This window comes from Natator depressus, chromosome 10, assembly GCF_965152275.1.
Source record: "Natator depressus isolate rNatDep1 chromosome 10, rNatDep2.hap1, whole genome shotgun sequence".
Lineage (NCBI taxonomy): Eukaryota > Metazoa > Chordata > Testudines > Cheloniidae > Natator > Natator depressus.
In genome coordinates this window covers 33,676,026-33,702,437 of record NC_134243.1, presented here as the reverse complement: position 1 = coordinate 33,702,437, position 26,412 = coordinate 33,676,026, and the positions used below count along the sequence as shown (strand labels likewise).

Here is a 26,412-nt window from a genome sequence, read left to right as displayed (position 1 = left end):
CTCAGTGAAGTCCTTCTGGGGGAGCAGGGAGCTTAGACCCCAGCCCTGGGGTTCCCTGTGTTCCTCCACCCAGCCCCAAACTGAAACTAAACCCACCGAGCAGGTTCCCTGCTGCAGCCTCCGTCCACATTCCTGGGCAGAGGTGTTACCTCCCCCTCCCCCTCCTGGCTCAGGTGACAGGCTCTCAGGTCTCCCGTCCCCAGGGCACATTCCCAGGTCAACACTCCCCCCTCCCTGCTGCGTCACATCGTCACACCTGGGGAAGTTCGAAGCCACCAACGTTCCCATGGATGCCCCAGAATCTCTCCCATTCCTTGGTAGGAGTTACACCAGGCCCTTCCAGTTTCACGCCCTCCCTTAGTTTGGGGGTGGTCGATAGCACTTGCAGGCTGCATGTGGGAAGGTTTATGCGGCCCGTGCCCTTTGGCCACCCCAAAACCACAGGGGGTCAAACTGGGATTGGGTCTTCTCCCCAACAAGCTGGCCAAACACAGCCACTTGGTTATAGGACTGTTTAACATTCTTAACAGCTTTCACTTCATCTGAGACCTTCTCAGAGCTATCCACACTGGATCTTTCAACAGGAAAGTCAGTGGATCCATTCACAACAGAAAATTTCTGGCTGTTAGGAACTGAAACTTTCTTAATTAAAGAAAAGGAGTACTTGTGGCACCTTAGAGACTAACCAATTTATTTGAGCATGAGCTTTCGTGAGCTACAGCTCACTTCATCGGATGCATATTGTGGATTAAATCGCTTTCACGCCCGTCAGTTGCAGTAAACTGCTTGCAAAGACTCCTTTCCCTAGGGCTTTTCTATGCAACAATTCACCCCTCACAGAAATTCTGCTTTTACCTTCTTTACCTAGGGCTTGCTCTAGAGGAACACTTTCCTGAGCAGCAACAGACTCTTTCTGGGTCTCCCTTACATCCAGAATTACCTCTGGCCCATCCGGCGGATTCCTACACAGTCCCCTTTCAGGCAAACTTACAGACTTCCTAGATAAAAGGTCAGAAGCATTCTCCTTCCCTTTGCCACACACAAGTTCAGGAATCTTTTCCTTCTTGTTACAGGTTTCCACACCCTCAGTAGGTAACAGAATCACATCGTCTTCGTGCTCTACTTGTGCCCTGGCTAGGATCTCACCCTGATTAGACAGAGTTGCTACACCCTTTCCCAACAACACACTAGCAACAGACAAAATACAAGCACCAGAATTGTCTGGTCTCTGGGATTTTACATAGACACTAACTGGATGCGACCTAGTTACAGTGCCATTCTCCTGAGCAGAAACAAACTTAGGACCATTCCCTTCCTGGGCTTTAGCTGAATCCAGAACCAACTCTGAGACAACTGCACTACCCTCAACCATCACAGGCTGAAAGGCCCCTTCTGTCTGCTCCACAGACAAAGAAGAGCCGGACACACTTTCTCCTTTACCAGACACCCAGCTTGGGATCTCATTCCCCTTGTCCCAGCACACAAGGCTGGTCACAGACAGCTGCTTTGGAGATCAGGGTAGCTCCCTCCATAGGCAAGTCAATACCCCTGACAGACACAGGCACATTTCCTTCACTGTCACAATTCTCCACCCAGGTAACAGGTAAGGTCCAGGGACACTCATCTTCCACTCTCCTCGCCTTCCCACCCTGCTGACTAGACAAAGCCATCAGCTCACAAGGCTGCCTAGGCTCATCCAGACTTTCCTTACCAAGCACCTTGCCACTCCCAACAGATACCCTGCCCTGCCTATGTCTCCTCCCACTCAGCTGGGGTCTCAGCTCCCACTGTGCTCAGCGCTGCCCTTGCTGTCCCAGTGGGGGTAGGCAGCAAGGGCGCTGCTTTCCTCACTGCATCAGAGCCAGCGTGAGCCCCCTCTCCAGTGTGCAAGGGGCGGGGAGCATCTCTCTGTCCCACCCAACCCCAGGGATCTGGTTACAGGCAGGTAGCCTGAGCCTAGCAGCTCCTCCTCCACTGCCAGCCAGGTCATCTGCATCTTCACTGACCATTTCCCTCTCCACCGATTGGTTCCCTGGATTCAAATTCAAACCCTTGGCAGTTACCGGAGCAGGGCCTGGATCCTGTCCCAAAGAGACACAGTCGCCCCACAACAGGGTCTCGCAGCTGGTGTCCTGGAGAACCACAACGACCAGCCAGCCAGACCCCTCCTGTGTCTGCACAGGGATCTGGGCCATAGGCAGGGCGAGGGGCTTCGTCCCTGGGACCCTCACCCAGCTCACACAGCCCCTCAGCATCTGAGGCTGCACCACTCAGGGCCTGACAACAGTTCTCTCTGTCCCAGGATCTCGCCACCCCAGGAATGTCTCCCCATTGACCATCACCTTCCGCTCCCACTGGAGGTCTGAGGGGCCTGGCCCCAGGAAACTCCACACAGACATATAGGTTGGGGTCAGGAGTGGGAGCCTGTCCACCTCCCCACCCATCTGGCTGACGGAGTCTATGGCCTTGCGACCCAGCAAGGAGCTAGACACCGGGGCTTTTCCTCAGGGTCCCCCTGGTTCAAATCTCCAGCCTGCTCAAAGGCAGTGAGGTGGGCATCCACATCCCCCCCCGTCCTTAACCAGGGGCAACAATTTAGTTTCGAGGTTCCCTGCGGAACTGGCACCCTGGGGTCTATCCCCACTCACCCCTGGGAGGTCCCCTATGCCTCTCCGCTCCACCATCGCCAGTTCATGCTGCTGCTGCTTCTGCAGCTCTTCCTTGGACTCTCACTGTCTCTCACAGTCCTCTTGGTCTCTCGGACTCAGCTCCAATCCCGTCCGTCTCCAATACCCCGATGGGGAACCCGATCGTGAAGACCCTTGTCTGGTCAGGGACAAGAGTCTTGGCGATGCCTGGCTCCCACTCCAGCTGCTCCCAGATCCTGCTATAGCTCCATTTGGGGTCAGGAATCTGTTCCTTAGAGTGGTCATCCTCCTCGAGCTGCACGATTAACTGTGTTTTGGTGAACTTTCCAATGCTCAACCCTTCCTTTCTGCACAGGGTTACAATGTCCTTCTTAAGGAGACGGTGACAGGCCATCACTCCGCTCTTCCCAAGTTGTTGTGGACTCACAGGCCTGTGTGCTCTCAGCTCCCCGTCGTTTCCAGGGAGAACCCCTAGTGTGCCAGCCCTTCTCAAGGTCACCACCTCTTTGCCAGGGTCGAGCTGCAGACTCCTCCGCCCCTTGGACCACTCACTGCAATCCCCAGGGGGACCCCATTATTGCACAGTCCTTCTCACTGGTCACACACTCCCACGGGTTAACCGCCCCCCAGAGCCGCTCCTCTCTGAGCCTTCAGCATGCCTAGTCCTCATCATTCCCCCTTCGTTTTACTGCTCCCCCCGTCACTTACTGCAGGAAGTGCCATCCATGGGGTGCAGTAGATCCCACCACTGCCACCAGCTGTCACAGAGTCCCTGGGCGATGCTCTGCAACTGCTCCCCATGAAGCCAGTCAGGACTCTGGGCAGTCACCTTTCTGTGAGCGGCCTGTCTTCAGGACACAAAGCTCACACAGCTTCCACCTTCCTGGGTCTGACCTCGGAGCATTCAGCATCCTCTGCCCCTCCATGCGCTTCCCACAGCGAGTCCGCTCAGGCAGGGCTCCTGGGGAAGCCAGAGGGTCCTGCACCCCAACTCCGCAGTGAGACGTGACTCTCAGCCAGCCAGTAAAACAGAGGTTTATTAGATGACAGGAACATGGTCTAAAACAAAGCTTGTAGGTGCAGAGAACCGGACCCCTCAGCAGGGTCCATTTTGGGGGGCAGTGAGCCAGACAGCCACGTCTGCCCTTCACTCCATGTGTCCAGCCAGCCCCAAACTGAAACTCCCTCCAGCCCCTCCTCCCCTGGGCTTTGTTCCTTTCCCGGGCCAGGAGGTCACCTAATTCCTTTGTTCTCCAACCCTTTAGCTCTCACCTTGCAGGGGGGAAGGGCTCAAGCTATCAGTTGCCAGGAAACAGGGTGTCTGCCATCCTCTGTGTCCAGACCCCTGCACACACCTGCCCTCTAGGGCTCTGCAATGATCATACACCCTTACCCCACCCCCTAGATACTTAAGAACTGCCTAGGGGAAACTGAGGCACCCCCACACTATTCAGAGGAAACATTAAGAACAGTTCCACTTGGTCACAGAGGGCTCTCCTGGTGCAAACCCAGTCCTGCCCCCTACCCCAGTCCCCTGGCTGGTGAGGGAGGGAGGCTTGCTGGGGAAACTGCTTTGAGCTGAGCGGGGGTGTGGTAAAGGAACGCAGCCCTGTTCCCCTTCACCCACTCACTCATGGGCTGCCCAAGCACTGAGCGGCCCCAGCTGTGCATCTGGCCGGCACCTGGCTTCGATTAGGGAGCCGGGAAGAGGCTGTGTTAATGAGCCTCGCTGGGAAGCCAGCGAGCGTGGCCCGTCTGGGATACGCAAGAGTGCAGCGTCTTCTCATGAGAAACTTCCCCTGGGCGGCTCGGCTGGGGGCGGCGCTGGGAGTGGCGGCGAGGGGAGGTGCACGTGGCAAGTCCTAGGAGCAAACACCCAGTGTCTTATCGATCCCCTCCATCCTTTCCCAGCTTCCCCCGCAGCCGCCTCTCCCCTCCCCAGGCACCAAAGCCCAGCAGTGCTCCCCATGGCCGCGGGCAGCTGGGGCAGCCTCCTCCAGAGCCGTGCCATGGCGCTGCCAGCCCTGGGGGCTGTTGAGCATTGTGAACCTTTCCTCCCCCCAGCTCTGTGTGCTGGCTCTAGAGCCCAGCCAGGGAGGCAGGGGTCAGGGCTGGGGGCTACCAGGTGACAGTGAGCCTCCGAGCCAGCTCCACTTCCCTCTGTTATGACCTGGATGTGAATGGCTGGTCCCAGGGGCCTGGTACAGAGATACATTGAGGCACGGGCGGGCGGCAGGGTGCTGGAGTGCAAGCCCTTTCTTTGCCCTTGTGCCCAGGTGTAAGATGCCCCAGGAGCCATTGGCAGAAGCTTGGGAACAGGAAAGGTGGAGACACAGGGTGGTAGGAGGTGGTAACCTTCCCTCTCTGCTAGGGGCGGGGGGTGCACTGCACCAGGGCAGACAAGGAAGTTGAGAACACACGCCAGGCCTGGAAATGCCCTTTCCAAGCTCTCCGTGTGTCCCCGGAACCGGCTGGATCTTCTCTCCTTGTAACACTTGTGCCGGGCTCTCTGCTGCAGTAATGTGGGTGTACCAGGGGTGGGGGGGGAAGGAGAGTGCTGGTGCTGGGGGAGTGTGGTGGGGGGTGAAGATGGCTAAGGGAGCCAGTTAACTGCCCTGGAGGCACCTGGAGGAGGAGACAAGCAGGGATTTAGACACCAGGCTCAGCAGGGCAGGGACAGGTGGAGCCTGTATAAGCCAGAATGCTGGGAACAGAAGGGGCTGCAGGAAGGCAGATTCCCGTCACTCCCTGAGAGGGTAGAGGTGTGCTAAGGACTAAAGAGGGAAGGCCATGGTCACTGCTTGGGAGAAGGGAGTTGGGAGGTTGGTGAACCCAGAGAGGGGGGAAGCCAGGAAGGTAGGAGATTGCTCCAGGGAATAGCAGCAAGGTAGGACAGTCCAGCCCTGGGCTGCTGACCGGAGGGCCCCTGAGCTGGGCTGTGGAGTAGAGGGTGGCCCCAGGTCCCCCTATCAACCACTGAAGGAGCCCCATGGTCAGAGCAGTAAAGGGAAGGCTGCCATCATGTATGGAGGGACTTTGACCATCCCCACTCCCCGGCCCAAAAGGGGAAACACACATGGTGACCTGGCTTTGCCAGAGGGCCCAGTCACGAAGATGGAGCGGGGGAGAGGTCGATGGGAGTAGAGACTGCCAGGGAGGGCGCAGTGCCTGGTTGGAGCTAATCTCCAGGACGTCCAACAGGTGGCGCTACTAGTGGTGAGTGCACCCCATCACAGGGAGCAAAGACCCCTAATATCTCTCCCCCCCCCCGCCCCCAGCCACTCCTTCCTGGTTACAGGGCTACTGAGTTGTGCTGCCTCCAGCCAGCTCTCCCGTTTGCTCCCCCACTAGAGCTCTGTGCAGCCCCCAAGGTAGCTGGTAAGCCCAGCCCAGGAGAAGGTGGCAATTGGGAAATGAAATGCTGGTGGCTGAGAGCAAGAGCGGGCCGGGGACCCTGGAGCCTCCTGCTGCAGGTGGGGTGGGAAAGGCAGGCCCAGGACACTCACCATGCTTGCTCCTGGGACACCACGGTGGCTACGGGGGGTGGAGGAGGGAATGGCTGAAGCCTTCCAGGGAGCGGCATGGAGGCAATTCACGCCCCCTGTGGGGGCAAGTCTGGTCTCCTTGCTGGCTGCTGAGGACCATCCTGCAGCAGTACTGATGTGACTCCACGCTGCAGGGTCTGGGGAGCACATGTCCCCCTCTCCCCGCAGTGCCTGGCTGCCCGAGGGAGTTAGTGGGGAGAAGGGGGTCTTCCACCCATCTTCAACTCCATCAGCCATTCCCAGATGGCTGGGCACAGGGACTCCCAACTGCACAGAGTGGCCTGGAGGGGGTTTGTTAATCCCTGCATGGTTAGTTGGCCTGTTTGTCTTCACTCTGGGGTCTCCCTAAGGGTTGGGGGTGAGTCTCTAGTACTAGTGTGTGCCCCATTTGATACGACACCTGCATCGCCTAGCGTGTGTCCCAAACATGTGTTTCGAAGGCAGGCAAGTGCCTCCGTCCCCCCTCACAGGGGAGCCTGAGGAGTTCAGGGAGCAGCTCTCAGCACGGGGGCTGCTCCCTCTGGAGTGGGGGGCTTTGGCGGCCCTCTGCTTTGAAGCTGGCACCCCTGACTGCCCTGGGAAGCAGGCAGATTCCAGGGAGTGGCTCCCCAGGGCAGAGGGCCTGCTGTGCACAGCACTGAGCTGATGTTTCTAAGGGACTGTCAGTAAACGGACCCGAGCCTCCTGGCAAAGGCAGCTGGGCTGAGGGGGGCTGGCCTCCCGTCCGGGTTCTCCACTCACTCCCGTCAATGCCCAGGCAGCAATGATGTGAGCAGTGACTCCAGCGGCCCCTTGCTGGCTCCGCTGCTCCCTCACAGCAACTCCAGCAGCCTGCCCCCATGCACTGTGCCCCCTGGGTTTGGGACTGGAGGCCTGCTCGGGGCGGGTGTCTCTTCCCCCTACACTGCTATTAGAGCTGGAGCTGCTAGGTGCAGGAAGTGCTACTGTGAGGCAGGTTGCGGTGGATTTGCTGGGGTACTGAGTGCCAGGTCCTGTGCTGGCTGCCTTGCTCTTATGGCTGGGGGTTGGGCTGGGGGGGGTCTCTCTCTGCAGGGCCTGGAGGAGCTGTATCTGTGTACGTGAGACTGTCAAGGTTAGGCTGTACCCAGCTGTGATCCTTCTGCTTGTAGATCGATCGGAAAGGGGACCAGAATCGGGTGGTTTCTCTGAAATGGATACTTGTGTTGCTGCCACCAGCTGAGCCGCAGAATGAGGGGGGTGGGTGGAACCCCGTTGCCGATGGGCCGATCTGTCGGGGACAGGGATAGCTCCCCCAAGGGCAGTGGGAGAAGCTCCAGTAGACCGGAGAATGCCGTGAGGAGATCCAGTGCTGCTCTCTGGGGCACAGGCTTGAACTGTTCACAACTGGGGTGGGAGATTTCCCAGAGAGCCTGGGAAATGCTGCTGGTGAGCCAGTCGGTGGTGCCCTTCCCCCAGGTGGGTACTGAACAGGCCGCCAACGTGCTGCAGGAGGTGCCCTTGTGCCCATGAATGCCAACACGAGGTCCTGCCCGCAGGTGAGCATTGCTGAGAAGCTGGCACCCTGACTTGTGCCTAGCAAACTTCACAGGAGACAATTACCCTCTGCCCACCTAAATTGCCCCTCCACTTCCGAGTGGGTAACCATATTCTTCTCTTCCTGTGTTCGGCAGTGGCCGTGTTCTGCCCCAGATGCAGCCGCGTTTCACCGATGGGTGATGAGGTTCCTGAATAGTGCACAAAATGCTTTGGGATGTTGTGAGAGGGAAGACGGAGAAATGTCTTATTGCTTCAGTCAGGGTTGCTTCCGATTTGGGTCAAGGTGTGAGATGACGCTCATTGCTAACCAGGTTGGAAACAACCCAGGAGTCCTGGCTGCTGAGAACGTGCCACCCCTAACTGGCATCGTTCATTCCTTGTGAGGTTTCTTTTCCCTGGTCTCTGCTCTCAAACATCCCTGTTTTTGACGTCTCATTTGGGCTTTGCTCCTCTTCTGCAGCATCTAATGGATGCTGCAGCCATTCCTTTGCTCATGCCGCTAAGCGGCAGACCACTGTAAATGCCTGTCTTGGAGCTGTGAGCTGAGTCTGCCGTGGCCCGTCAGCATGGCCGCTGCCCCCACAACCCATGTGGTAAAACAATTTGAGAGTCAAAGAAATAACACCTCAGATCGTGGGAATTCAGCCCTCTGCTCGGGAGATCCTTCCACGACCCTCTGGATCCGCCCAGGAATCCCCGCTGCACGAGAGCCCATCCGGTTCTGCAAAGTCTCCTGTCACGTCTGATCTCAGGGAGTGTCCTGTGCTCGCTGTGATGTCAGATCTCAGCTGGCTGGGGATTGCTTCAGGAAGGGGGGCTGGTGAGAAAAGACTCGGCAGCGCACAGAGGTTTAACTTTCTCTCCTCTCACCTCCCGGCCGACGTAATATTCCATGCAGAGGTCACCCAGGGGGTACCTGACTCCCACCCTCGGTAGCCAAACTTCCTTCATGCTCGGAGAGTAGTCCTCTGTATCCCACATTCCCAAGGAGGCCGTGGGAAGCACTGAAAAAGTTGGCCTAGCTATGGGCTGTCTATTTATAGTAACACATACTACAGGCTCTCAAGCTTCTGTTCCCTAGTGTAACTGCACAAGACTGTTTATATTTCCTCTTCTCTTCTCCCCCTCATCCGTCCTTCACAGGAATGTTGCTTGGTATTGCAAAGATGTGGAAGCGGAGGAGGAATCAAGAGGACACAGTGATGTTTGATTGCTCAGAGCTCAAGTATGAAACTGCAGAAAAACCTGAGTGTCTCTGGATTAAGTTTAGAAGTGTGAGCAACAAGGGTGATGTCGTGGTGGGAGTCTGCTAGAGACCACCGGACCAGGGGGATGAGGTGGACGAGGCTTTCTTCTGGCAACTCACAGAAGTTACTAGATCGCAGGCTCTGGTTCTCATGGGAGACTTCAATCACCCTGATATCTGCTGGGAAAGCAATACAGCGGTGCACAGACAATCCAGGAAGTTTTTGGAAAGTGTAGGGGACAATTTCCTGGTGCAAGTGCTGCAGGAACCAACTAGGGGCAGAGCTCTTCTTGACGTGCTGCTCACAAACTGGGAAGAATTAGTAGGGGAAGCAAAAGTGGATGGGAACCTGGGAGGCAGTGACCATGAGATGGTCGAGTTCAGGATCCTGACACAGGGAAGAAAGGAGAGCAGCAGAATATGGACCCTGGACTTCAGAAAAGCAGACTTTGACTCCCTCAGGGAACTGATGGACAGGATCCCCTGGGAGAATAACATGGGGGGGAAAGGAGTCCAGGAGAGCTGGCTGTATTTTAAAGAATCCTTATTGAGGTTACAGGGACAAACCATCCCGATGTGTAGAAAGAATAGTAAATATGGCAGGCGACTAGCTTGGCTTAACAGTGAAATCCTTGCTGATCTTAAACACAAAAAAGAAGCTTACAAGAAGTGGAAGATTGAACAAATGACCAGGGAGGAGTATAAAAAATTTTGCTCAGGCATGCAGGAGTGAAATCAGGAAGGCCAAATTACACTTGGAGTTGCAGATAGCAAGGGATGTTAAGAGTAACAAGAAGGGATTCTACAGGTATGTTAGTAACAAGAAGGTGGTCAGGGAAAGTGTGGGCCCCGGGGAGGCAACCTAGTGACAGAGGGTGTGGAAAAAGCTAATGTACTCAGTGCTTTTTTTGCCTCTGTCTTCACGAACAAGGTCAGCTCCCAGACTACTGCACTGGGCAGCACAGCATGGGGAGGAGGTGACCAGCCCTCTGTGGAGAAAGAAGTGGTTCGGGACTACTTAGAAAAGCTAGAGGAGCACAAGTCCATGGGGCCAGATGCGCTGCATCCGAGAGTGCTAAAGGAGTTGGCGGATGTGATTGCAGAGCCATTGGCCATTATCTTTGAAAACTCATGGCAATGGGGCGAGGTCCCGGATGACTGGAAAAAGGCTAATGTAGTGCCCATCTTTAAAAAAAGGAAGGAGGAGGATCGCGGGAACTACAGGCCAGTCAGCTTCACCTCAGTCCCTGGAAAAATCATGGAGCAGGTCCTCAAGGAATCAGTTTTGAAGCACTTGGAGGAGAGGAAGGTGATCAGGAACAGTCAGCATAGATTCACCAAGGGCAAGTCATGCCTGACTAATCTAATTGCCTTCTGTGACGAGCTAACTGGCTCTGTGGATGAGGGGAAAGCAGTGGACGTGTTGTTCCTTGACTTTAGCAAAGGTTTTCACACGGTCTCCCACAGTATTCTTGCCAGCAAGTTAAACAAGTATGGGGTGGATGAATGGACTATAAGGTGGATAGAAAGTTGGCTAAATTGTCGGGCTCAAAGGGTAGTGATCAATGGCTCCATGTCTAGTTGGCAGCCGGTATCAAGTGGAGTGCCCCAAGGGTCGGTCCTGGGGCCGGTTTTGTTCAATATCTTCGTAAAAGATCTGGAGGATGGTGTGGATTGCACCCTCAGCAAGTTTGCAGATGACACTAAACTGGGAGGAGAGGTAGATACACTGGAGGGTAGGGATAGGATACAGAGGGCCCTAGACAAATTAGAGGATTGGGCCAAAAGAAATCTGATGAGGTTCAACAAGGACAAGTGCAGAGTCCTGCACTTAGGACGGAAGAATCCCATGCACCGCTACAGACTAGGGACCGAATGGCTCGGCAGCAGTTCTGCGGAAAAGGACCTAGGGGTTACAGTGGACGAGAAGCTGGATATGAGTCAACAGTGTGCCCTTGTTGCCAAGAAGGCCAATGGCATTTTGGGATGTATATGTAGGGGCATTGCCAGCAGATTGAGGGACGTGATTGTTCCCCTCTATTCGACATTGGTGAGGCCTCATCTGGAGTACTGTGTCCAGTTTTGGGCCCCACACTACAAGAAGGATGTGGAAAAATTGGAAAGAGTCCAGCGGAGGGCAACAAAAATGATTAGGGGACTGAAACACATGAGTTATGAGGAGAGGCTGAGGGAACTGGGATTGTTTAGTCTGCGAAAGAGATGAGGGGGGATTTAATAGCTGCTTTCAACAACCTGAAAGGGGGTTCCAAAGAGGATGGATCTAGACTGTTCTCAGTGGTAGCTGAGGACAGAACAAGGAGTAATGGTTTCAAGTTGCGGTGGGGGAGGTTTAGGTTGGATATTAGGAAAAACTTTTTCACTAGGAGGGTGGTGAAACACTGAAATGCGTTACCTAGGGAGGTGGTGGAATCTCCTTCCTTAGATATTTTTAAGGTCAGGCTTGAGAAAGCCCTGGCTGGGATGATTTAGTTGGGGATTGGTCCTGCTTTGAGCAGGAGGTTGGACTAGATGACCTCCTGAGGTCCCTTCCAACCCTGATATTCTTTGATTCTATTCTATGATTCGGGTACCGTGTGGCAGGAGCCTTCCACCACTGGGACCAGGCAGGGCCCTTGTGCTGTTTCCTCTGAATGGAGTGCTGGCTTGGAGAGCAGCGGCTTCCCCCATGTGCTGGCCTGTCCCACCCTTGACAGGGACATGAACAGCTTCTGGTTTGTAGGCAGGGGCCACCAGGGGAGATCTGTGATGGTGGGGAAGGCAGGATTCCTTCTGGCCGAGCACCAGCCAGCAGAGTCATGGCAGGATGCGCTCTCCACTTGCTGCTCTGTTGGAATCTGTCCCGGTGGGGCTGGGGGACTGCATCCCACTGAGCGCTGAAACGTCACGGGACGCCGCCTTTTCCAGTGCTGGCCAAAGGCCAGACCTATGAACATCTGGGGTGAGGCGGCTCCTCTGGGGCTGGTGTCCATGGCAAACCCACTTCTGCAAGTGTCCGGGATCGTTGTCCCCACTCAGCTAGAATGGGGACAGCGCTTCGCCAGGTTGCGCCCAGATTGCTCTGCTCTCGTGTTGAGGTGACTGTCTGTCCCAAGGGGTCTTTTAATGGGGATGTGCAACCTTCTGCCTCCATGCCGCAGCTCGAAACCCCTGCCAGTGGAGCTGTTGAGATGAGTCCCTGGCCTCAGGGCAAAGCCCTCACCAGCTGGCAGCCTCAGGAGAAGCTAAGGGCCACCAGGCTGCCCTCCCTGCTGGAGGCGGTCCCTCTGGGGCAGGCGGGGCCCCGTTCATGGGGAACGGGCGGGCGTGAGGGTGGAAGAGGAGGGACTGTGGGCATGTAGCTTGCTATGCTGCCCGTGCTGTGCTGTGTGCATGTACAGGGCTTTGTTGTCCACACGTGGCAGTCCTGACCCTCATCCGCCCATTTGCCCAGTGGGCTTGTGCGTTGTCTGTGCCCTCTCCTACCCCAGGGACTCGGGGAGGGGAGGAAGCATCCCATTTGTGGAGAGGCCTTGGCACGGGTTCCTTGCAGTGCATGCGCTCCATCCCTTGGGAGCCCTGAGGGAAGCTGGAGGAGTGAGAGGGGAGGCCGGCTGCCTGGTAGGGAGGGCAATGAGCAACCATCCCAGCTCCCTCCTGGGCCTGCTGCGTGCTGAGGAAGGGCCTGGAAAAAAGCCCAGGCTGGAACTGAGGGTTGGGCACTGGACCAGACTCCAGCTGGGCCCGCCGTGCCAGGCTCCGGCTGGGCAGGTGCAGTGGGAATGGCTCACGCTGAGCTGCTCTCCCCATCTCTCTCTCATAGGTATTCCTAGCATGGCTGGCTCCTTACGGTCTCAGGCCCAGTGTCGGCCCCAGCTAGTGTTAAATCCACACCCTCATTTTCTTTAGATGGTAGCTGGTCTTTCCCTGGACTGGGCAGAGGGTCTTCAGAGATCAGGACCCCCACCCCTCCCCTGAAGGCCCATGCGGGAGTTCTTGGTTGAGGTTTTCCTTACCTCGGCCCTGGCTGGCTCGCCCTGCCTTCACAGCCTTGCTCCAGTCCAGGGCAATGGGGCAGGTGAGGCCTGCTCACACCAGATTCCCGCCTTATCGAACGGGGATGTTTGTACCGTGCTCCCCACCAGGGCTGGGGCCTGACCGCCTAAAGCAGCATCTCCTCAAGTCTGAACAGCAGCGTCTCCTTCAGCTCAGTCATGCCCTGCTGCAGTGGTCCGGCCTACTCAAAAGGAGCACTGGTAGGGGGCTGTGTAGCTCTTCACAGTGTATTTCTTCTCCTTCCTTACATGCTCTGAACAGTGAAATAGTCAGTGTCTACACTGCGGTCACCATTGGCATCCTGCTGAAACCAATGGGACAGCTCATGCCTCAGAGCTATTGTTTCAGGCTCTCTACAAACTCGGGCAGAGATTGCTGCCCGTTGGATCTCATTCAGGTTACACTTCGAGAATTTTTCTTTGCAGCTGTAGCAGCTAGAGATGGATGGAGATGGAGACTCTGAAGAACAATTGAGGCCTGTCCGGGCTGTGCAGCCCCGCACAGAGAAGCTAGCAATCTCTTCCCGTGACAGCCACCCACGTGCCTTTATCTCAGGCTGGTCTAGGCTGAATAGATGTGCCGTTTGAGTCTCCAGGTTGCAATGGCTGATGGCCATTTGCTGGCAGGAAGCATCGGGGACAGGTCTGCGAAGTAAGAAGGTTTTCTTCAGCAGAATACTGTGTTCCATCGACCTCCATTCATCTTACGGCAAGCTGGGGACACACAACTAATATTCAACCATGTGCGTCGTCACTGGGACCATTCGACCCATGCTAACACTGCGGCTCCCGTGCTAAGCAGCGTGGCTCCTCCACACCGCCGGCATGAGGATGCTGCAGCTGGAATAGCTGCGAAGGGCCAACCCAAGCCTACCACAGTACGCAGGCCTCTTTGACCACCCAAGAGCACGCTTGTCGGCGAGGCGCCTGGTGTGGGCCCACTCGCCCTGCCCAGATTTCTCCGTGACGTCAACATGGTGTGAAGAAAGTTTCTGGTGCCAGCTGCAGACCAATCTTCTGATTATGCGTGTGCCTGGTTTTGCTTTGTCACGCTACTCCTGAACGTGTCAGGGTCCGTATGCGGCCAGCCTTCACCCCTGTGGGCAAAGACAGATGCTGTCTCCCATTGCTGCCATCTGCTCTCTGCCCAGATCTGATGCTCATCAGAGGGCTCTGCCGAGGTGGCGTGGTGAGCACCACACCTGATAAGCAAAAGAAATAAGAAGGTGCTATTTTTACAGTGGCTTGTCCCCGGGAAGAATGTACATGCAGTATCCTGTGCCTACCCGTGCCAATAACACGTTAGTTACACAGGTGGAGATGGGTAACCCAGCCACAGATTGTAGGGATTGAGAGCACAGCATTGTCTGTGTAGGCAGCTCATTGCCTTTGGGCGAGCCATCATTAGTGGTCACTCTTTGGAGCCAGGAGATGGGACTTGCTGGGCTACAGATCTGGGCCATTTGTGATTTCTCAAACCCCAGCCCCACTCAGTCCCTCTTAGCAGCCCAGCCTGGCTGTCTCCAGTGTCCAGCCCTGCTTGGCACACCCCCTGCTCTTCCTGCTGACCTGCTGCAGCTGGGGGTGCACTGGCATTGGCTCCTTTTCTTCTTCCTGACCTATAGCAACAGAGAGGAGGAGCCGAACTCCGAGTGTTTCAGGCCAGAAGGGGCCATTAGATCGTGGAGTTGGCCCTTGTGCACAGCACAGGCCGGATAGTTTCACCCAGCCGCCCCTGGATTGAGTCCCATCACTTGTCTGTCACATCTGGCGGGGGGCGTGGGGCGGTACAGCCCACGTGCTGCACTGTCTGCCTTTTTGTGCTCAGCGCTGTATGGGGCACAGTTCCTAGGGGAGTCTGTGTACGTTTCCTCCTGCCTGGTTATTCTGGCCTTGGGCCTGGCAGATTTCTCTCTAGCTGTGGATTCCGGACAAAGCAATCTTTTATTCACCCCGCCCTCCCCGACTTGGGGGTGTGTGCGCACGCTTCCTGCACTGACAGCTACACACGTACACACGTGCATGTGCAAAAGCCGCGAGGGCACAGGCAGAGCTTGTGCTGAGCTCATTCTGTTCCCGGTGCCCAGTGCAGGTTTGGCTCACTGAGACTCCAGTGTGTTCATCTGCAGCTAGTGGCTGAGGTGATTTCTGTGGCTGTAGCAGCCATCCCATGTAAGAGGGAAAACCTGACGCCCAGAGGGGTCAAGTGCGTGACTGGCTCCTGCAGTGAGTTGGGTCTGTGGGCTTCACTCACGGCTCCCTGCTGCAGTGGCCGGAGCAGGCTGGGTGCTCCTAGCAGAGGAGAGCAGCTGCTCCCCCTCCCTCAGCCCTGGCAGAGCAGGAGCAGGCAGGGGAAACGAGCGAGGGGGAGGGATTTTTGGCATGACTGTGCTGATCTCCTGGCTTTGAAGTTTCCCTGCGACCACGGGGAAAGCAGCTCCAATAGGGCGGGGGCGGGGAGCCAGCTGATGGGATAGGAAGTTGGCGAGGATGTGTGGGATTCTTCTCTTTTTTTGTAAACTTTGGAGCTGATTTGACGTTTTTCTCTTTCCCAGTGAGCCGGCTGCCGCCCTCGGCTCCCAGCGTGGGTAAATAGAACCTGCAGTGCCCCAGGCCCGGGGGGTGAGAGCCGTGTAGCATTCAGGCTGCGTCCTAGCTACGGCTGCCTGGCCTCTGGCCCTCCCACAGGGAAGGGCCGGGCCCCGCTCCCAACAGCCTCTGTGTGGCTGAGGGGTCCCAGCCATCCTCCCTTGTCTGTTGTCAGGTGGAAAGTCAATATTCTCCCTGCCAGCTATTGCTTTGGCCATGGGAGCGGAGGCTGCGTGGGGGAGCTGGTGACTTTCCTTTGTTCCTTGCGCTCCTAGGCAGCAGTGGTCGCTGTCTCACTGCAGCCAGCTGTTACCAGTTCACTGACCCGTCACCCATTCAGCGGCCAACAGCTGCAACTGACATGCAGCATCTACGCCCCCTTCACAGCGCCGTCTCTTCCTGCCCTCCCCGGGGGCCCCCTGCTCTTTAGCCTGCTGCAGCCCAGGACCCTGCAGCCGCGTGGCTGATGGCTGGAGGCCTGTGTTAGCCAGGGGCTGCCTCCCCGCAGCAGGCTCCCTGGGTGCCAGAAACGGTTCCTGCATTGGGCTGGAGCATCTACGGGCTCCCACTGTGTATTACAGGGCTCTGGGACTCCGCTCTTAGCCCTGGAGCATCACTCTGGATAGCTTGGTGGGGGGCCTACCAAGGTGCATGGAGGCTGTCAGTGCCACCGAGGGCCTGTTCAGGGCTGGAGCAGAGAGAAGTGGGCTGAGATTAACAGAAGGAAAACCCTGGCAAAACTTCCCGCCAGGGAAGAGCCCTCCAGGCTGTGGGTCAGTCTGCCAAAAGGGGCAGAAACTCCACCTCTGGGGCTGCTCCAAATTAGCCAGCCCAGGCACTAGCGAAGAAGGGACAAGCCTGCCATGGCTCCTGGCTGGGGTGACACTAGGGTGGTCCAGGATTCTCCCCCCTGGATTTCTAGGCCTTTATTAGTATGTATAAGAACCTGAGCTGGGAGCATCCTGGGCACTCAGGGCCGCATACACACACAGAATGGAGCCCACCACCGCCACCACCTCTCCAGCTGTTGGCCCCCTGACTATCAGGCACAGCAGACACCATCTGCATTTGCTTCCCGCCGAGGCAGGGGGAGCCCTTGTCCCACCCCTGCGGGCACAAGGGCAGGACTTGCTCTGTATCCCCCTCGAGTAGGCTGCTCCATCGTCCAGGGTTTGGGGCCTGCCAGTGCAGCCGAGTCCTTGGGGAACCTGGAGGGGGCAGATGCTACTGGGGAACCTACTTGATAATTGCTTTGTCTTGCCCTGGCTGCTCATGCTGGTGGCTGGGATGCTGAGAGGTTTGCCATGCAGTCTGCTGCCCACCAGGACCTGGCTGTAGAGAATCCTATGGCACACTCCAGTCGCGCACACACACATCCCTGCACACTCACCCCCCTGCACATTCACCTCTTGCTTGTGACATCTGCACCGCCTGGTGTCTCGGCCACCCCAGCAGCAGTCAACCTTCCTTCTCAGACCCATGGGAGCTGGTGTGTCTGCTCCATCACCTGCTCTTTGCCACTGTGGGAGCGGGCTGGCAGCCCCTTGTTTCTGCCCGATACTGGGGGACCGCCCTAAATGCCTCCCACCGGAGTCTGGTGTGTCTGCTCTGGGCACATCTCTGTGGGGTCCACAGGGCCGGGTAGTGACACAGTTCATCCCTGTAGTCAGGAAGTGCCCCCCAAACTCCCGGGGAGGGGTTCTCTAGTGGGGTGCAGGAGGATGTACCATTGGGACAGGAAGAAGTTGTGTTAATCTCAGTAGTAAACTCTGTTGGCCGTTTCTGGGGGGTGAGCTGTGGGAGGGGTACAGATTCCCAGCTCAGGGGCATAGGTTGATGTGGCCAGTTGGGGAGGGAAATGAGGTCCTTTGAGCTGCTGGTGCTAAGTTGCATGCTCCCGGGATCGTGGCTGGATGGAGACAGGATCCCTGCAATCTAGAGCATTTCATTAGACAGCTGGGGATCCCAGGAGCAGCTCCGTCTCCCCTACCAGGCATGGAGGCAGGGCACAGTTCCTGCCAGCCCTCCTCTACAGAAGAAGCAGCAGCTTGCCTACTCCTGTGCCCCAGCCAGGTGCTGCTTGAGATGGTGTGATGAAGTGGGACTGTTCTTAATGTTTCCTCTGAATAGTGTGGGGGTGCCTCAGTTTCCCCTAGGCAGTTCTTAAGTATCTAGGGGGTGGGGTAAGGGTGTATGATCGTTGCAGAGCCCTAGAGGGCAGGTGTGTGCAGGGGTCTGGACACAGAGGATGGCAGACACCCTGTTTCCTGGCAACTGATAGCTTGAGCCCTTCCCCCCTGCAAGGTGAGAGCTAAAGGGTTGGAGAACAAAGGAATCAGGTGACCTCCTGGCCCGGGAAAGGAACAAAGCCCAGGGGAGGAGGGGCTGGAGGGAGTTTCAGTTTGGGGCTGGCTGGACACATGGAGTGAAGGGTAGACGTGGTTGTCTGGCTCGCTGCCCCCCAAAATGGACCCAGCTGAGGCGTCCGGTTCTCTGCACCTACAAGCTCTGTTTTAGACCATGTTCCTGTCGTCTAATAAACCTCTGTTTTACTGGCTGGCTGAGAGTCACGTCTGACTGCGGAGTTGGGGTGCAGGACCCTCTGGCTTCCCCAGGAGCCCCGCCTGAGCGGACTCACTGTGGGAAGCGCACGGAGGGGCAGAGGATGCTGAATGCTCCGAGGTCAGACCCAGGAAGGTGGAAGCTGTGTGAGCTGTGTGTCCTGGAGACAGGCCGCTCACAGAAAGGAGACTTCCCCAGAGTCCTGACTGGCTTCATGGGGAGCAGTTCCAGAGCATCGCCCAGGGACTCCGTGACAGATGGATGCAGAGGAGATGGCGCTGAGGAATGATCCAGCACAGCTGTCAGCCCTGGGTGGGATGGGACTGTGGCTGGCTCAGCCTGGCTTTTGGCAGCTGTCTACCTCTCCCCCGGCTGAGGTGGGAGCAGATGGGCGTTCCTCTACCCAGCTCATTGCAGTGCCTCAGTAAAGTCTGTGCTGCTGTGGTCTTAAATGGTGGCCAGCCTGCATGTGAAGGACTGTGCCTTGTGGGATAACCCTGCTTCCCCAAGGCTGGGGGGCACTTCTTCCTAGCCCGGCTCTGGGCTTTTCTCCCCGAGCCCTGGATCTCTGACCCCACTCCCGCAAAGGCAGTTTGCTCTTTAGTAAGAATGGTTCCCTTCCCTCTTCCTGATCTGCTCCCATCGCAATCCTCACAGGATCCTCGCTGAGCCAGGGGCACCTGGGGGGGTGGGTGCATCGCCACATGCTCAAGCCGGATTAAAGCCCCTTATTCTTTTGCTTCCCCTCTTGCCGGAGTGCTGAGCAGGTGGCAGGACAGTCGGGAGCTGCTGGCTGAGCTATCCCTCTGTCCCTGCTCCTGCGCCAGTCCCGTGAAGCAATTCTCAGCTTCAGAAGAGCCATTTCCTTGAAATCACTTTCCCAGCCGTTCCGCACGCTCCACACACCTGTTCTTTATGGAGTCAAACGCTGCAGGGTGTTAACGGCCTTCCCTCTGGGTCCATGCAGAGGTGCTAACCCCACTCTCCTCTCCACATGCCAGAGGCTCCGTAAAGCTGTCCGGCAGTCCCAGCAGAGCTGGGTGTGTGTGGCGGGGATTAGACTGCTCTGGCCTGAACCGAGGAGTGAGTCTCGAATGTGGGGGAGCACTGAGGCCGGGTGAAAGAGACTCCACTGGTAAAATGAGACCCTGTGTCTGAAGTGTGGTAGAATTGACATGGCAGTGAGGGGTCCCTTTGACCGGGCCTGTGCTGGCCACCCTGCAGGCTGAAAGGGTGGATTGGATTGGCCTGGGCAACATCTCTGCAGTGGGAACAGCCTGGGCAGTTCTGCACAATCCAGCTCACACGCTCTGAGCTGCGCTGGCCCCTTACTGGGATCAGACAAGGACGTCTGTCCCGGGAGAGCTGCCCGCCGCTAGGCCTAGCTGAAGACTTTCCATCTCGACCGGGTTTTGAATAAAACATTTTTGTGAAAAGTGTCTGTGGAAAGCTTACCTTTATTCAGGGACAAACTGACCACTCTGAAATGGAGAGAGCTGAATTCTGAAATGCTGCCGTGGTGCCTCCTGCTTCCCTTCTCTGAGCCGAGGGCCCCAGCCAGCCACATGATGCTCCTCGTCTGTGCAACTGCTGTGGCCTTCAGCAGCGGTGACCCTGGGGCATCCTCGCAGACGTAGGCTGACCAGGGAGCCTGGCCCAGAGTGTAGGCGGGAACAGGAGGCCCTGTGCCAGCATAGCCCAACTGATGGAGGTTGGGGGGTTGATTCTCCACCCCACCCTCCCCCAAATGTGAAATGCTCACTAGGGAAAATCTGGATGGAAAGGAATCTCCTTTCACTTTCCGTCCAGTTCCCCAGGGCGCCGTCTCCATGCAGTATGCTGGTCCCACCTCTGAGACCCTGAGCCTGCTTTAGAGACCTTTGGTGTAGAGAAGGGGCACTGCTAGGAGGCCAACTGTCTCCTTTGCCTCTCGCCAGCTGCATCTGTGCTGGTCACTGCAGGGCCTTGGCCAGAATGGCACTGGAGAGTGTCCCTGCCCATTCACAGCCAGTGTATTGTTCTGATCCCCGGGTGCTGGACTGATGGGAAAGGGGGTGTTTGAATTTACAGGGGGGTGCAGGCCAGGGTGTGAGACCAGGAGGGCAAAGATAGGGGCGGGCTGTATGACAACAAAATAGTAATTTGAAAATATGACAATTTTTGATTTCTAAAACAAAAAATGTTTAAAATATATTGAATTTGAATCGACTTATGAAAAAGTAATTATAGTATAATAAAAATGTTTAGGACAGAAACTCCCTGAGCTAACGACCTCTTGAGATAGCACCACTGCAAGATAACGACCATGGCAAATAATGCATTTTAAAAACCTTGGCCTCCTAGGAAACATATATTGATATAAGTTTCCCAGTCACAAATCTAGCATTCTGGAGCCAAGTCCCTAAAACATACTAATCTAGTTGTCCCAAGAACAAGAAATTATGATAACTCCTTCTGTATGTGCATAAACTGTCAAGGAATTTCACTAACAAAAGAGGAGCTAAGCTCCCTCTGGCCAGCTTCGTTCGTTTTCCTTGGCAAGGTGATTCGGCGCTACCTCTCGGCCCCACGTTGTAAACATCATAAAACACCAATAAACACCAGCATTTGAATGTCTGATGATTTATTGTTGTTGATAAATCATCATTTGAAACGAGTAGGTCGGCAAACATCGCCGAAACGAACGTGCCGACATTGTCCGAACAAACACAGCCGAGTGAGGAAGCTCGTCTTTGCTCAGACTTTTCAAACCTATTATTCTTTTTCAGGTACAAGTATTTGATCATATATCTGCTTCTAAAGTGTGTAGTAATGTTTCCATTTCCGTTCAGATTTCCAACCACCAACTAAATGGAATTGTTTTCCAACTAGAAAATTAAAACAGCTTGATCTAATTGGAAAACAATTAAATTGGCAACACTGCGAGTTGATGGTAACTAGTTAACCACAGGGGGTGGGGCGCGGTGGGGGGGAAATTCCCTGGTTCCAGGTTTCCTCCCCGAGGGGAAAGAGCCCCAAACCATCATTGCTGCTGTTCTGTTGAGCAGAAACCCCCTTCCCTTCGGATTAGTCCGGATGTGTTGTTCTTTTCTAATTAAACAAAGTCACCATTGGGCCTAACTGATCTGCCCATGTGCCCCCACTTGGAGGGTCTGTGTCTAATGGGGCGGGAGGGGGCCTCTCAAGGGGCCAGCCCTGCCCCTTTAATCACCCTCTTACTCCTTAGGCCATGGACATGGAAGTTCCTGCTTGTCTGTTTCCCCTTGTAGGCCCCGTCCTGGTTTAGTAACACAAGGGGCCTCTCTCCTTCCAAAAACCGCTCTCTGCTGGAGTGAACAGCTCCCTCCCTAGCTTGCCCCTTTCCCATCTGCTAGCCCACCAGTGCCGGCGGGTTCATCCCTTTGCATTGCATGCAGTGTGCACCCATTCCATGCCTCAGTGTTCCCGAGTATGAAAACTGGGGTCGAGCCCCCTTTGCAGAGTGCTTGAGGGAAGGCGCTCCGGGGGGCAAGGCATTGCTGCATTACCAGGGCTGGAAGCCTGTCTGTTGGGTCTGTGGAGATCCCATGTGGGGCGGACAGGGGAGTGGGCTTTGGAGGGGTGTTGTGGGGCTGCCCAGGTTCTCTGCACTGGGTTCTGCAGGAGCCCAGCGCTCCCTTCTGCCCTCCCCTCGGGCTTTCCGGCTTCGACCCTGTTCTGCTGCTTGTTCATGGATTCCAAGGGGACCAGCGCAGTCACTGGGCCTGGCCTCCTTGCTGAAGGGGAGCGCAGCATCGGCTGTGGAGTGAGGCCTGGGGGCAGGCTTCCCCTGAGCGTCCCAGGCAGCAGTGAGCTGCATGTTTTGGGGTCACCATGGCAGAGTGTGGGTGCTTCCGGGCACTATGGCCCATGCCTTGGTTGGGTACACAGCAGGGTACCCGTCCCCTTCCCGCTCCTGCCCTCAATCCAAGCTTCCTCCTCCTCCTTCCCCAGAACCTGCTTCCTGAGGCCCCAGCTTGCTATGTGGGAGCCAGGCTGGGTGGAGCTGGCTGGGCGTGGGGAAGGGCCCGCAGGCCTGTGCTGTCTGCAGTCCTGGCCTGCTCCCATCTCTGCCTCTCCGGGCCAGCAGGAGAGAGGGAGAAGCCATGGGGGCAGCTGCAGAACAAAGGGCAAGCATTAAAGTTGGCTGCATGCCAGCCGCCCGAGGGGGCAGCGCTCAGAGCTGGATAGAGCCCGCGGGGCGAGGAGCTGCAGGGCCATACCAAGCATCCACTGGAGCAAACCCAGTGGGACGAGCTGTGCTCTCCCTTGGTGTGGGGCCCGGGTGCCACTGCCATGGAGCAAACCAGCACATGCGTGGTCTGCTTCCACCACACCCTGGCACATTGCAGGGCTGCGTGTGGGACCCGAGGGAGACCAGGACACAACCACGCTCACTGGGACAGATCGCTGTGTCCAGCATGGGGCAGCGCAGGGGGTGGCAGCGTGAGCTAACTGGTGCTCGCGGCTCCTTGGGGTGATGGCTGCCTGGGTCTCCCTGAGACACGGGGACAGTGGCCAAGTTGGGAAGGCCTTTGCAGGCAGAAGCTGTTCTCTTGGGAAATAAAATCTCTGCCGTGTGTTAGCCTGTAAGTCTTTAGGACACCCCGACCCCAGGGATCCCTGGAGTCCCATGGTCCCTACGCTTGCTGGCTGGCCGTGTTGCCCCATGGTGCGCACCTGTTCCAGGCACTCCAACCTTGTACAGCCACGCAGAGTGGAGTGGCTCACTGGCTTTGCACGTGGTCTCTGGGGTGGGGGAAGAGGTGGGATCTCTGTTCTGTCTGTGCCAGTGGATCTAAGGACCTGTATGGGATCCCCTCTCAGAGAGAGTCACTAGCCTGCTTCCTTCCCTTGCGATGCCATAGCATTGGCACATGGTGCCATGCAGGATGCTGCTGTGCCCGCATGGGCATGAGTGGCCCAATTACCAGGCTTCCAAAACTGGCAGGTGCCTCATGCACCAGCGGTCTAATACTGAGCCCCTGACCTAATCCATGGGCTGCTGCAGGTGACTGGGGCAGTGGCAGGGGAAGCCAAGGAAGTGTCTAATTCTGCGCGTCACTGAAGGTGCGATCAGCCCCTCCATTGCAAACAGAATGACCTGAGAGCAGCTCCTTCCCCCAGAGCCCAGCCGCTCCCTGGTTTCCTGACAGCGGGGCCAGCAGCAGCCGCTCATGGGGCTTGGGTTCCAGGGCACAGCTCTCCTGCTGCCAGCTCTGTGCTCGACCCAGGGGCTGACTTGCCGTCCTGCAGTGTCTAGGCAGAGGGCACATGTGCATTTGCCAACGCCGGTGCTAGCGGCATCAGGAGCCCAAGCAAAGGGTACTGCTGGTGCCACTTGGGTTTCTAACACCATGTCTATCAGCCCTGCGCTGGGCAGGGATAGACGATCATGCTAGATTTCCAGCTCTGTGCTGGTGCCCCTAGCACTGCAAACCCTGTCGGAGCTGGCGTTAGCTGCACTGAAAGGGCAGGTCCATTTCTCAGCAGAGCTAATGCCATGGCAGCTCTGTGTCCAGCTGAAAGCACAGGGAGGCCAAATGGACTTCTTGAGTTGGGATTCCTTCGGGCTGTGGGCCCTAGCGCTGGGCGGCTTGCAGACAGAGTTGGCTCCGGGATCTCCTCTGAGCACCGGCACTCACAACCTCTACCTTGCATCTGAGTAAATCATGGCCCACTGCAGCACAGCCCCGGGACACCATGTCCGGGAGCTAGTTCAGGTGGAAGAGTGCCAACCCCACTTCCTGCCACACTGGCATTTGCACAAATCCGTGGACCACGCCCAGCCCAGGGTTGCTTGGCAGAGATGATGGCCCCAGCCTAAGCGGGGCTGGTGGATTTGAATGGCGTCTGCTCGCTGCCGCTTGGTGTAATGACATGGAGCTGTGCCGGCCTCTTACTTAATTGCTAGTTCAGGCCTGGGAGCTCTCTGGGGGAGAGCATGAGCTCTTCTGGTGTCTGGAGCATCCTGAAGTTGCATTCCCATCTTAGCCATGGCAGGGGCCTTTGCTTTTCCCTGACGTGCTTAAAACATTAGTGGTTTGGGTTTTTTTACAACTGGAAATTTCTCAATAAGCATCTAGGAAACCAGCGTCTGGTGCGTAATGGGGGTGGGCACCAGCTGATCCGTCCTGCTGGAATGCGGATAACCGCAGGGCCCAGCTGGGGGCCGTCTGCCGAGTGGCAGCCAGCCAGAGCTGGTTAACAAGAGCTAATCCTCTGCCCTTCCTCTGGAAAGGGACTTTTTGGAAACGGCAGCAGCGGCGAGGGAGGGTGTCCACGTCTCATTGCTTCTGGATCGAGTGGGTTCAACTGGCAATAAACAAAAACGGTCTCTGCCAGGGCGTGGAGAGGCCCTCCTCGTGGCCTGGGAACCCCAGGAAGCCTTCCCTGAGACCTGTGAGCCCAGGCCATGCCCCTGGTTTGCACAGGTTGTACTGGCTGGAAGGCAGGAGAGAGCTCTGGAACGCTCTAGCTGCCCTTCCACATGCACCAACTGAGCTGGCTTTGTCTCTGCCATCCCTATAGACTCCAGCCCCTCCTACCCCCCACCCCCAGAGCCAGGCTGGCCCTACAGAGCCAACAGGGGACAAAGCAGACAGAGCTGTTTTCGGTTGCATTGATGGGCAGGTGAGCTGGTGTGTGCACAAGCGAGCAGGGAGGGGCCGTTTCACATAGTCACTTCTCAGAGTAGAAACAGGCTTTTTAACTCGGGCTTTTCATCTTGAAAGCACTACACAAACATTATCCCTCGCCAGTCCTGCGAGCTAGGGGAATAGTATTTGACTGGGGAAACTGGGGCACGGAGGTTGTGCTTTGCTCAAAGCCACAGCAAGTCAGGGCTGAGATGCAGGGGTTCCTAACTCCCTGGCCTTTGCTCAGATCCCCCCGCCCCCCACCTACAGGGTTTTGTAGCTTCTGGTCATGCCTGGGGCCCAGTGTGTGTTGGGGCTGGCTGAGTAGAAAAGGCCTTTGCATTGGGCTTGGGCTAAGATACCATCTTCAGAGTCCTAGGATGAAACGAGCTCCTTTGTTCCCTACCTTGCTGCACTACCTTGGCCGGCACTGCTCTGGCTGGAGATGTCCCTGGGCAGGGGCTGCACGGCTGTGTGACTGCACTGCCAGTGTGGCATAACCTCCTGCCAGTGCTCCCCTCCCCTCGCCCCATCTCCTGCACCACGACCAGAGATGGCAGGGTGCAGAGTGGGGGCTGTAGCGCTTCCCAGCCCCTCTGCGCCCAGCTGTGCTCCTGTCACTGGGAGTAGGACATCCTCCCGAGTTAGACTGACCAACGACTTTCTGCTCAGAAAGGTGACTGTGTGAAACCGGCCCCTTCCTGTGGCACAAACTGGCCCACAGCTGTGCCGTTAGTGCTCCCGTGGGCCTGCGCGGTCAGCCTGGCTCGGGGGAAGGAGCTGAGGCTTGGTCCTCTTCATGCAGCAGCAGGAGCATTGCGTGGGGAGCTCAGCGATGTGTGTGCAAACCCAGTGAGGGTCACAGGAGAGACTTCATTAGTGGGGCTCAGCGAGATGTGAGGAACCCGGCCTGGCTCTTGGTTCCGAGCCTGATTATGCAGGGCTGGCAGATCAAACTCGGGTGTAAACTGAGTCCTGGAAAGACCCAGGGGTGCCCTTTTAGACCCAGGGGTGCCCTTTTCAGTCACTGTACAGCACGGCTCTGCACACCCCTGGTGCTGTGCAAATAGTGATCATTGGGTTTCCTTTGTGTTTTTCAGAGCATCCAGGGTCATGCAAACAACAAGGATTCGAGGCTGCTCTGGATGAACACCAGCGATTACGTCCTCTCAGTAGGATTCAGCCAGGTATGGCCCCCTGCTCGCCCCGGCGCCCTTAGCTAGGATTGTTCCTTCACTGGGGCTTTCCGCCGCCTTGTTCCTGCAGAGCTTGTGCAGATGGTGCCGTGGGTCCTGCCGGTCATGCTGTACATCTTTTGAGGGGAAGCTGGTTCTATAGGGGAGGCCAGCTTGCCTACCACATCTTGCATGGAGCGAGAGCAAGCACAATATTGGCAAAGCGCTGCGCCCACCTCCTGGGCTTTACAAGTTCCCTGGCAGCGGTAGCAGCCAAGTAGAACAGCCAGGCCGACACTTTGTCATTTCCCCTCTGAGGGGCTGCCTGGAGCTCTCACCACCAGGGAATAATGAGGAGACAAAGTGACCCTGCCAGGATTTGAACCTGCAGATCTGAGGGGGACTAGGGCTCTGAGCAGGG

General features: G+C 56.7%; 1 protein-coding gene across 1 annotated transcript in view; it reads left to right on the top strand.

Annotated features, from left to right (window-relative positions):
- The window catches only part of CORO7 (coronin 7), a 182,763-nt gene that overhangs the window by 53,409 nt on the left and 102,942 nt on the right, over nt 1-26,412 (top strand). The window contains exon 8 of the mRNA XM_074965691.1: nt 25,917-26,003. Coding sequence (XP_074821792.1) covers nt 25,917-26,003 — 87 coding nt within the window. The remainder of the gene's footprint in view (nt 1-25,916; nt 26,004-26,412) is intronic.